Below are 12,958 nucleotides of genomic sequence, written 5' to 3'. Positions count from 1 at the left end.
GCCCAATGCACGTTAAAATGGCCAAGATATAAAGCCCTGCAAAGAAGTTTTATAGTTGAAGTCAACACATCATTAATTACTGCTAAGCGCTATTATAATAAGATGCACAAAACTGAAAACCTACTTTATGAGGAACACAACATACAATAGTACCCCCGATTTTAATACCTGATGTAAAGTTTGTGGAGTCAGATTGTTCTTGAAAACTGTAACTGAAAAAGCAGCTGAAAAGTCAAGGAAGACCACAGTCATATGAACTGGGAGGCACCATGACTGACATGTATTGTCTTCCACGTCACCTCTCCCTATGCCATAATACTCTCTAAAGAATTTTGTTTTGCTACAAGGAGACCTTGATTCAAGTCTTCTCGAAGATCTGTATTCAAGTAAAACTAAACAGTTTTTTTCTGAGAACAAACATATACACATAACCTGGAATCTGCCTCAATTTGAGGATTGTAAATTGTTTTTTGGTTTATAAGTAAATATGACATTGGCACTTCACACTTGCCGAGCAAATTTTGATCCTTCATTTCACCTATTATAATCTTATTATTTACTCTATAATCCAAGGGATAACAACAAAGGTGGAGACAGGGGGCTAATTGTCCTACCGGGAGGTGGTTGCATAGTAAATCAGATTGCATGGAACAATAAGGTTAAGTCAGACAAAATAATGGTTCCAAATCTCCTCTACTAGAGTGTGCTGCTACAGAATGAGAAAGAGATCTTCAAAGTCATTAGGAGTCATTACCATACTAACTACATTTGTGCTATAGTGTGTATACTCCAATCACGTTTCCTATAACTAAGCCCTATTCATGTGCAGAATAAAACAAAGAATAAAGCAATATTTAATCAATCCTGCTGTGATGTGAGTTTGATTTCAGGAAAACACTCAACTGCTTTTACTGAATATATCAACCCCAAAATGCACACAACTCTACAGAACAAACTATTCCCACTTCAGCGATAACCACCACTTTGCTGAAAAGCGACAGTCATGTCATTTTCTTCATGTTTACAAAAACTAAAACACACAACACAGCCACAAGCTCAGCTACTTTGATGTTGGTTGGTAGTGTGCCTAATTAAAATTAACTAGGCTCTTCAGCTCATAATTATATGAACACCTAATATGCTGCACTCCCAGCCAATTTTGTTTTAATCATAAAAATGCTCCAGAAGTATGAATGATAAGTACAGAACTCCCTGTAGTCTTGGCATTATATTTCTGAATTCAGTATTTTCCATGTACTGTGTATTTCCATCACTGTTTTTCCTTGCTGTGCAATCACCTCCCAGTAGAACAATTAAAACAGGTTGTTTTTTTTTAATCCACTGGACTTTGCTTGCTATCCATTATACCTCTAGGGGGAAATCTTGCTTGCCTTTCTCACGTGAGTTGTCCCAAATGGGAATACTCTCATATTCTTCAGTGTTTTTAGCTTTGACAATGATCAACCGTTTGAACTTTAATGCCAGAATGTAGCAGCTCTTATATGTACGGTGCAAGAGAGAGGCAGGGAAAATGCTTTTCTCTTAGAATATCAGTGCTGGAAGAGACCTCAAAAAGTCACGTAGTCCAACCCTCTGCTCGAAGCAAGACCAATCCCCAGACAGATTTGTGCCCCAGATCCCTAAATGGCCCCCTCAAGGATTGAACTCACAACCCTGGGTTTAGCAGGCCAATGCTCAAACCACTGAGCTATCCCTCTCTTCCCCTTCTGTACCTGCTCCTGCACTGGAGGTGGTGAGACCTCCTGCACATTGCAGGCCACAGAACCTCACCCACCCACTCCTGTAATAGACCTCTAACCTCTGCCTGAGTGCCTGAGGTCCTCAAAACATGATTTAAAGACTTCAAGTTACAAAGAATCCACCATTTACACTAGTTTAAACCAGCAGGTGACCCTGCCCCATGCTGCAGAGGAAGGCAAAAAACCCCAGAGTCTCTGCCAATCTGATCTGGGGCAAAATTCCCACAGATTTTAATGGGGCTCAGATTTTACCCAGAATATCCTGTTTCCGCTCACTGAGCTCAACATGGGTGGCCTACACCCAAAGACAACCTAGCTGTAGAGGGTCATGCTCATTAGCAGTCCAGCTTCAATCCTAATGGGAAGTGCGCACACTGAACACACAAGCCTCTACATGCATGCTATCTGCCTCAGCCCTCCCCAGGCACTGAGCCCTCTGATACCACTGCAGCCATGCCACTTTGCACCAATTCCCTTCCAACAAACCTGCAAAGGCCACAGTCTGGCTAAATCTCTTTCCACTACTCGATAAGCAAGCAAGGCACGGAATAGTCATTTCAAACAGCTCCTCAACTGCAGCACTGTCTGCTGAAGATTAGTAACTTTGCTTTGCCAGAGTAAAGCAGCAACACAATCACCTGGGAGTTGATTCAGCAGGTAAACTTTTGAACTATGGGAACTTGGATACCTTTGTCAATGACTTTTAATTAAATCCAAAGCAGAAATTTGTCATAGGTTTTTTTTTTTTTTTTACTGAGAACTTTGTTTCTGACTAAGAATCCACTTCTTTCTTGGCAATAACTAGCAGGAATTTCAACAGAAATAATGAACAGTAAGCAAAGAAAAAAGTTTGGATGAAAAATATTGCTTCAGCAAGTTGACTTAGAAACAGTGAAATAATAATTAAGTTAGATCATATTTCAAGAAAATAAAGCTGTTTAAACATTCCTAGTTGTAAAAAAAAATAAACTACAAAATATTTCTTCAGTTGGCAATTCTTTTCGAAAGCACACACATTGTCCCCCAGTCATTTCCAAAGAAGTTCTTCCCTTGCAAAGACTGGCATTAAAATAAGATTTGGCTTAAATTTTCTTCCATTATTTTGCAAGATCCTGTATAATTACAGTGCATTCCTGTTTCAAGTTGGCTAAAATTGGCTTCCTACTTTTACCACTGCCTCATGTCACTTAGAGCTGGAAACTGGAAAAAAGGTCATTGTATTTCTCTGAATTCATTACTGTTCCTTGGTGTAGTTCAGTTTCTAATTCATTTCACTTCTTTAATTCTCAAATATTTGTGACTCTACTCTGAAAACTGATTGTAAGAAAATGGCATTGCAGGGCGTGTGTTCGCTGCATTCCAATCATTTCGGTTACTCAGAGTTTACTGGTAAAAAATGTCTTTTCTACCTAGCAGCCTTGCAAATTTAACCTGGGATCTGAAAGTCAAGCTGGGTTTTCTCCCCATCATGTGTACCAGAAAAAAAGGTTCTGTAGCCCAGATTAAAGCCTAGGTTTTCAAAGGTATTTAGGTGCTCAACCCCCAGTGGTAGATCACCTAAATACCTTTGAGGATTAGGGACCATGTCCTCAATTACAGTTGCATCACCCCATTGTTGCCAGTAGGATAACACAGGTTTTACTGGCAGGCTGCATAACTGGAACTTGGTAGACAATTCTACTGACAGCACACAAGGAAGACAGGAAAGAAGCTTCCTCCCTTTTAGCTGTGTTGGTTCTGCAGTGTTTAAAGCAGTAAAAAGTAGCAAAACCATATTGCTTGTTACTAAAATGGAACGATAAAGCTGAATACATGCAGGGAACAGATCTGCTGAACCAGAAGGTGCCCTTTTTACATAATCACTTTTCAAGGAATATCAGCTCCTTATGTAACTCCCCTATAGGGAGCCCAGATGCATGCAGTAAATATATCCAAAATTGCAGTCACAGTAAAAAATACAGATGTTCAGATGCAGGAAGCAGATAAGAAAAAAAAAAGATTAAAAAAAGTGTCATTTGGGCCAGATCCTAAGATTGTGTAAATCATCAAAGCTCCATTGATTTCGTGGAGCTACCATCAATTTATACCAGCTTAGTATCTGGCCCTTTGCCAACTGAAATGCACTCCCTGATGAGGCCTGCACAAGAGTGGTTAAATATCACCAACCAAAACTGAAACTTGGTATGACAGACAAGTGAATATTGTCAGAGATGCTTTTAAGAACCCATTGAACCAAGGTTAACATAACCGAGCCAAAAAGAACAGGATACTGTGCCCAATCAATACGGTGGAAAGCAGTGTACCTATATGGGGAGTGCTACCTTTCATTTTTATTATTAGCATGTGTAGCAATTTATTCATGTGAATAATAACAAGCCTTGTGCACAGGGCTTTTCACTAGCATTTTCCCACATGGTGACAATTTATCACAGGTTATCTCATGACAGCTGATGATAAAGTCACTGAGTTGCAGAAACAGGTATAAAATACAAGAAGTTTTGTTTGTTAGATAAATACCGTTTGACTGCCCATGTTAATTGAAATAATAACTGAATTATATAATGAGATTAAGCCATGTCAGATGTGTCGCCTGAATGTCCCAAGTGATACAAATTGCTCGGTTGCCGCTGCCGGTGCCTCCTTCATAAAGCACCCTGATGACAAGATGATGAATTGAAGATATCATTGCCAATTCACGATTTTTAGACAGAAGGGATTTCAATCGTTTCCTCATGTTTGTGAGGGTGAGTGACATTTGCATCATCGCTAACACAGGAATGGAGTCTGCTATGGGCCAGACAAGATGTTATGACTCAGTGAACGTTATCTTTGGAGGGGAAATGCCAATAAACAAATTCAGGTTCTTCTGTGGTAGAAACACACCAGTGTATTGTCCCAGTGCTGAGTATAGCTGAAAAATAATCTGTATTATGTAGCTTAAGCCTAAATTAAAGCTCAGGCCCAGATCCTCTGAGATATTCAGGCACCAAACTCTCTTTCGGTTCAATAGGAGTTGGGCACCTATATACCTGTGAGGATCTGGGCCCCAGGATCCCAAATGCCTCTGACTGGCAAGGGAATTAAGAACTTAGCACTACACTCAAGAATTGACAGCTTAACTATAACAGTATAGTTAAAGCAGTGCCACCTCCTTGACGCAGTGGCAATTTTGCAACAAAAAAATTTCAAAAACAGACTCCAAAGAGAGACTGCTGAACTCGAATTAATATGCAAATTAGATACAATTAACTCAGGCTTAAACAGAGACTTGGAATGTTGTCATTACATTAATGAATCTATTCCTCCTATGTAATTCGTCTCCCCCACCTTCTAGGGGTCCTGTTAATAGCAGACTTTCAAAAAGTTTTCTTCCTGCTGATGATAGCTCATCTCAATTGATTAGACTCTTTCTGTTGATATGCGTACTTCCATCTTTTCATGTTCTCCTTACGTATAAATATCTCCTGTCTGTGTGTTCCATTCTATGCATCCGAAGAAGTGAGCTGTAGCTCATGAAAGCTCATGCTGAAATAAATTTATTAGTCTCTAAGGTGCCACAAGTACTCCTGTTCTTTTGGCATAAAAGTGTTCATTCTGGCATAGCTATTCTCCCACAAGAAGGGGCACCATCATACTAACACTGTTCTACTGCACCCACACGAGAGGATGCCCTGGTCTACAGTCTCTCTGTGACCCTGGCCAGCTTTCCAAGGCAAGTGACGAGTTTTCGGTTCATGTAAAGTCCGTGGTTGTTAGTCTGGATAATCTTCATGGCTGCTGCTGATGAGAGCAGCCCGGAAAGAGCCAATAAAGGCAAAGCAGAACAGAGCGGCAGCTCTGGCAGCCAACGGAGCAGTGAGTGCAGGAGGGGAGGGGAATCGATGGCTCAGTAACCAGCGGAAGTGCCCAACTGCTCTGGGTTACCATCACGTGGTGCCCAATCAGTGCTTGCTATCTTGGGGCCATTTATGTTCAGCAGGCCGGCAGGTTCTTGCCAGTATGTCTGGCTACATTCCCTTGCCTGCAGCAATCAAGATTTCCTCCATTTTGGCTGGTGCTGCTTGGTTCCTCCTGTGCCAAATGCTTCCAAGCAGTTGTCCAGAAGGGAGAAAACAAACCTTTAAACATTTCATCATCCGAAAATGCCAACGTCCAAAATATAGAAACATTTTATTATCCAAAAATGCCAAAGTTATATATATTATAATGAGCCAGATTCTGATCCCCTCATTCACACTGAACAGCACATTACACCACAAAGTACCACCACTGGGCAGATTCTCAACGCTCTGGAAGTGGAAAGAGCCTTTAATGAGGAGTAAATTACAGTCTCTTTCCACGGCTCTGGTAAATGAGAACCAGGTCCATTAACTTCAGTGAGACTATCTATGGAATATGGTACCATGCAGCATGAAGGAGCATACCCGAACATAGCCCAAGATGTGTGTCATGCAAAACCTGAGCACTGGTTTCCCTTGCAAATTCTTACCTTGACAGGTGCTGTTCTTCTCTTCGTACCCTGCCTTACACATGCATTTTCCAATGGGCACCAGCCATTCCCCTTCGGCACTGCAGTGCATCTTTGGAGGCTCATCGGTCACAGAGTGGTTCACACATGAGCCAGACACTTCCAGCAGCTGGGAGGAATCTGCCCCAGTGATGGTATCAGGAAAGAGGGCCAGGTTACGGATAACGGAAGGGCACTTTTTGTAATACACTCGCACGGACACCAGGGCGATGCAGGCACCTACATCCTGGAAAGCCAAGTAAAATCCCTTTTTGGTCAAAGGCCCAACATCTCTGACCTCAGTGTTCAGCTTCATGACTCGGTCTCCAAGGTCGAGCTCTGTGAAGCTCTCATCCGCGGCAATGGTGTCGATCTTGATGTACTGGTTTTCTTTGATGTTCCTCCCGTCTTCGTCATCCGATTCAAAGTAATACACATTGAAAGTCTCTTTGCAAGTCCCGAGTCCTCCTGGAAGACTGTTACAGTCCCTCAGAGTGAACTTGAGTTCAATGAAGATCCGGGAGGCTCCTTCATTGGAGATCCAGCTAGTCAGAAGCCAGTTGTTCTGATTCTGTTCCATTACTTTGCACACTTGATATGTGTGTATTGGAGCATAATTTTCATCCACCTCACCAATTTCTTCCCACTGTGCAAAAAGAGAGAGGATTACTTAAAAAAAACAAACCAAAAAAAGCAAACAAGCCACAAATCTCTAAAAATCTTAACTTCCTTGCAAGAGAGCTGTACCACTGGAAGAAATGAGAATGTTAAAATAACAGAGATTTCAATACCTGAGGCCTGACCCAATGCCCCATGAAGCCAGAGGAAAGATTCCTACTGAACTTAAAGGCCACTGAGGACATGGCTACACTTGCAGATGTAGAGTGTTTTGAGTTAAACCAGCCTTCGTAGAGCGCACTAGGGAAAGCACTGCAGTCTGTCCACACTGACAGCTATAAGCGCACTGGCGTGGCCACATTTGCAGCACTTACAGTGGCCAGAGAAAGCAGTGCATTGTGGTCGCTATCCCAGCATGCAAGTGGCTGCAGTGTGCTTTTCAAATGGGGGTGGAATGGGGTGGAGTGTGACAGGGACTGTGTTGTGTGTATGTGGGGGGAGAGAGAGTAGGTTTTGGGGGAGCTGAGAGCATGTTGCATGCTGTCTTGTAAGTTCAGACAGCAGCAGATCCCCCATCACCCCCCACCTCTCTCTCTCTTACGCACAGCATTCCAGAGTCATGGTTTGCTTTGATATCCACATTCCTGCAGCGATTCCAAAACAATAACAAGAGTGGCCACTTGATTTCAGGGGATTATAGGACGTTTCCGGAGGCCAATCAGAGCACAGTAATGCAACACCTCATTCACACTGTTGCCCAGGCGTTTCTCTCAACGCTCACCAAGTGTGATGCTTCTTGCTGAGGTGGATAATCAGGAGCACTCTAGCCATTGAGTCAGAGCATTCTAAGTGACTTGCCAGTGTGAACGGTTGGTGAGTTAAGGTGACTGGGGCTGCTTTAATGTGCTCTAACTCGCAAGTGTAGCCAAGCCCTGAGTAAGGCCTTCCATTTGGAAACATGTGAGATCTGGTCAAAAATTCTTTTTTTACTGTTGCTTTTGTTAAGTATTGGTTTGTTATGCAACAGCACTAAAAGAGTTGCAGTATTTAAGGCAAGACTATGGCTTGGTCTATACAGCCAGGCAGTGGAGTGAAGGTGTATAAGGATCCCCCATTTATTCACTGCATGACCCCACAGCATTACTGACCAGCGCACAGGAAGAATAGTGGATTCCTCAGGGCCACTCTTCCCCTCCATACAGGTAGGCAGGGAATGGGCAGAGAGGAGCATGGAATATGGGGGGCTTTGGCAAGTCAGACCAAAGAGAGAAGGAATCTGCTATCAATATAAAGCCATAGCCGATTACTTCCCCTAGAGCGGAACAGGATGAATTGTGACTGCTGGACTACTCCAGGGATTGTGAACTATACATTGCTTCTTATGCAGGACACCCGATATAGTCACAATCAAGCCATTAATGAGGATTGTCTAGCAACGTTTCTGATTTCAAATTATTTTTAAATGTACCACTTTGAAGGAATGTTAGTCAACTGCACAGCTGAAAGCAGCACAGAGATAACACCTAGAATAACACTCTGCAATGCTGAAATCTGCTTTCCGCTAGCATCCAAGTTCTCTCTGCTTTTCACAACTGAAGTGTCACATTTAAAGACCCAATCAACCTACTAAGTGATATGGTGTTGCAGACGAGAGCCTTCGAAGAGCTAACGATATTTTCAGTGTTGCTCATTTCTCCTACTTTTGATCTGTTCACCTGGAAGGATCTAATTCTTAAGATCTCTTTCATCTACTCTCAGGTTTGTTCAGTTTTGATGTTTGCTTCTGATAATATTGGCCAATGCCTCATTGCAAGACATCAAAGTACATAGAGTATAATGGGAACATGAGGCAGACCCCGGTAACAAGTAATAGCCATATCCTGGGCTGAATACACTCTAAGACGAAAGGCCTGTTTATAGCAAATATTGTCTGAAGTCTTCAGCATCAGGTATTATTTCAGGGCAGAGGTGACAGAAACCACCCTCAAGTTAGTATCATCAGGCTGATTTTTTTCATGAAATTTTTGACACACATTTCAAATGAAAGAGAAGGAAATACATGACAAGAAAACACAACAGGCTGCCAGACTGCTGAAAGAAGAAGCTGTAGAAATAAGAAGCCTTTTGTCCCCTCCGTTCACCACTCCCTCCCTGGCTATGTCTATGCGGCAGTGCAGTGAGCGAGTACAGCAGGTGTGGATAGACCCAAGCTGCCTTTAATCCAGCTAGATGAAAGTTAGGTTGGGTAATAACAGCTGCGAAGCTCACCTGGGGCCCTGAGTATATCCCTGAGTGGCCTCTGCCCATGCTGGAGTCACACCTCTCAACTGCAGTGTAGACATACCCACCCTTGCTCCACTTTCTTTTCTTGTTCGGTTCACTCTGGCCTTCCCCTCACTTCCTGGCCCCGCTCCCCTCCCTACTAGTTGACAGTCTCCCCTAGAATCAGGGGGATTTATTTTGGGTTACACTGTGTGTCAGAACCAATCTGGGAGGAAAGGCTGGAACGCTGACAACATGAACAATGGGCTTGCTTCACCCTTCTGGGCACATGGAGCTGCAAACTGGAGTCCTCTGTCCTGGTGAGGGTGTGACTGTCATGACACAATCAAATTTACTCTTACAGGGCCAGCATCAGCCCTTTTTCTCTCAGTGCATGGCACCTCACTCTGGAAGCAGCCCCCTAAATAAGGCCCCTATGTGACAAAGCCTTACACATGTGACGTATGATTAAAGTAAGATTTTTTCACCACCTTCTCTCAGCACTAGTAAATAAGGTGTGACTTGGCACTGCAGCTGATAAAGGTGCGATTTTCGAGTTGATGACGTCCCTTTCATTTAAACTGGTTTATGCATAGAAAAGACTGTTAATGACAACGAACGGTCATGCCTATGCGAGAATGTCTGAGAATGCACAGTGCTCTGTGGGTCAGCTCCTGCATCAAGGAAATCAGTGGAAGTTTTACTGTTCCCTTGACCCGGAGCAGGAGCTGTAAAGGGCTGAGCTTACACTTTGTGAAGACAATGCTCACTGAAGCTGGGGAGGCAGTGAGGCCTAGGGGCTAGTGCACTAGACTGGGACTTAGAAGACCTACGTTCTAGTCACAGCTCTGCCAGTGACCTTGGATAAGCTTCTTTGTGCTTCAGGATGCCCCTTTCCCGGAGGTACACTAGTTCTGACCTCCTTTGTGAAGCGTAAACTTTGAGAACTACTGATGAAAAGTGGTAGAGAAGAGCAAGGCATTTTACTTCAGTGGATGCGTGGTAGAGGCCCGAATATGATATTTAGAGAGCATCTGACCCTCCATATCATTTGCTCCAAGTAACTACACTTTGCTGCAGTTGACTGTTACACCATCTGACAATTTCTAACAATTGCTCTACTTCAGGGGTCGGCACCTTTCAGAAGTGCTGTGCTGAGTCTTCATGTATTCACTCTAATTTAAGGTTTTGCCTGCCAGTAATACATTTTAACATTTTTAGAAGGTCTCTTTCTATAAGTCTATAATATATAACTAAACTATTGTTGTATGTAAAGTAAATAAGGATTTTAAAATGTTTAAGAAGCTTTATTTAAAATTAAATTAAAATGTAGAGCCCCCCTGGACTGGTGGCCAGGACCCGGGCAGTGTGAGTGCCACTGAAAATCAGCTCGATGGTTGCTTTCGGCACACATGCCGCAGGTTGCCTGCCCCTGCTTTACTTAAAAGAGCGTTGAAAATTTGCAGAATGATGTTGCTTACTGTCTATCTGCACAAGACTGGTGTTCAGAAAACCCAGGTCTCAGGCTTTCTGCTGTTGCGAAATTAAGCTGATTTTCGTAACACAAATCCAGGATTTATGGTTGTGGGAACATACAGAAATAGAAGGCTCATTTGTTTAGATATTAAAATTAAATCCAGCAATATTTCCTGTTTCCTCCACATGCTAACATAACATAAGACAGCAGATACAAGCAGAAATAGATTAATTGAGCCAGATTCTGATCTCAGTTGCAGCAACGTAAATGGAGCACAACTCCATTGGCTGCAGTCAGGATATGCCAATTTACAGCATTGCAGCTGAGATCAGAATCTGTGGCATCAGTCCCACCTGCCATCAAAAATAGAGCTGTCATCAGAGATGGAAAGGAAAGGGAAGTGCGAATGAGTTAAGGCTGCTTATCTCTGTACATCCACAAGGGAAAAGCATCCAGATCTTATCAAGGCCTCGCACCTTTCACACTCCACTCTGTCCTGCCATTTAATCTGATCTTCTTCGTTCCTATCTTCATGGAGGAGAGCACCTTTTATTTCTCCTCTGATTTGGTGAACCATGTTTTTTTGTTGTTGTTTTTGTTACTCTGGAGACTCTAATCATTCTGTTACTGTTCTGGTTCTTACATCCATCCCTGAAAAAGCATAAGGGGCTAATCACCATCTTTTCAGCCTGGTCTTGACTTTCTTGATTAATATTTTAGATATTACACAAAGCACTTCAAACAGCAAAGGAATAAACACAAACTAGAAGCCCTAGCTGATGAAATATGTGCTGTAATGGTTCATGAAAAGGAAAACTTGCCACATTAATATGACAACATCTAGCTGAACGTATTTGCATGAAAAAAAATTAAGTACAGCAGAACTGAAAAATTGTGTTATCTGCAGCACATGTTTTTGAGATATAAATCAATGTTATTTACAGGATTCAAACAAAAATGCAACATTAATTTGGTGCTAAATGTTTCTTCTAAGTCTTTAATAGCCTTAAGAAGGAAAACACAAACACACTTCAGTGGCCTAATGTTAAATCGTTTATAGAAGGCCTGTTTCTGAATGTGAAATGTTCAGTAGGCTTCAGCTAGTGAGTCAACAGAAGCTAGAGTTGCCTTTTCCTCTGTCCATACGGGGACATTCAGTTCACACAGACTGCCAAGGAAAAGGCCAAAAGATACCATGGATCCAAGTCAGAATACAATCCGAAGAGTTCGGGACAGTTCAGCCTCATGTTGAAGTGCTAATGTTAAACTACATACACAAACAGGCAATATCTCTTTCAGTCTGTGCCATTTCAGGAGTCACCGCTTGATGATGCACTCCTACGGGTTGTTACTTTTTTAAAAAAAAAATTACAGAGTGAGAGAAGGGTTCAAAATTTCAATTCCAACAAGAATAGGATCACGAGAAACTTAGACACTGGTCTCTTAGGTTCTTCATTTAAAACTATCAAGAGGCACATGGCATGACTCCATATTGCTTGATGGTGATAAGTGAGAAGCTAAAATAAGAACCTGAAACATGTTACCACTGTCGAGGGAGGGGTGCCATACAAGCATCAAGGACAATAAGATGAGACAGGGGATCTCAAACTTTTTCAGAGTATGGACCACATCCCCGTAGATACCTCTCCTACTATGGGCTATCTTATGGACCACTGTCCCTCCCACTGGTGACCGTACAAATCTTCCCCATTGATTACCTCCCCTCCCCTCGCACTGGCTGCTTCGTGGACCACCTAAATTCCCATGTGGTGATTATGCCACATTCATGTGGCCACCCAGTGACTTGGTTACATGGAAACATAACATTAGGAAAGTACTGATTTATTTTAAACTGAGTCTTAAGGGATCAGGATTTAGTCCATTTGGAAAAATAATTCATCACATTGTCTCTATTCCCACTTCATTTTCTCCCCCTCTCCCAACTATTCTGTCCATCTCTCTCTCACCCTGCCTTATGCACACATTACTTTGTCACTTGGTTCCTCTCCCCTCGCCCACATCCTTCCCTGATGCATGGTCCTTCCCACATTGGGCATTCCATTTCCATGAACGGGTCTGCTTCCACTCCCACCCCATCCTGCTGGCTCTCAGTCACAGGCCCTGGGTGCAGCCTGCCTTAAACACGAAAGGGCTAATAAATTATTATTTTTCCATATGTTTGGTACATACTCGGAGTTACAGTTTCCTCCCAAACTGTAACACACATCATGAGAAAACCTCACATTTATCAGGACAATATTCTCAGCCATCCAGTTATCATATACTCCCCCATAGAAACCAAAGGCATCCCATATAACCCATCAGATTCCTCCC

At 42.6% G+C, this 12,958-nt stretch overlaps 1 protein-coding gene across 14 annotated transcripts in view; it reads right to left on the bottom strand.

Moving 5' to 3' along the window:
- Window positions 1–12,958, bottom strand: part of EPHA5 (EPH receptor A5) — a 404,174-nt gene that overhangs the window by 334,283 nt on the left and 56,933 nt on the right. For all 14 annotated transcript variants that reach the window (XM_032805223.2, XM_032805216.2, XM_032805221.2 and 11 more), the window contains exon 3: window positions 6,250–6,913. In XM_032805223.2, the coding sequence (XP_032661114.1) occupies window positions 6,250–6,913 (664 nt within the window). The remainder of the gene's footprint in view (window positions 1–6,249; window positions 6,914–12,958) is intronic.

Source organism: Chelonoidis abingdonii, chromosome 5, assembly GCF_003597395.2.
Source record: "Chelonoidis abingdonii isolate Lonesome George chromosome 5, CheloAbing_2.0, whole genome shotgun sequence".
Taxonomy (NCBI): Eukaryota; Metazoa; Chordata; order Testudines; family Testudinidae; genus Chelonoidis; species Chelonoidis abingdonii.
Note: the sequence above shows the minus strand (reverse complement) of the source record. Positions and strands in the feature narration are given on the sequence as shown.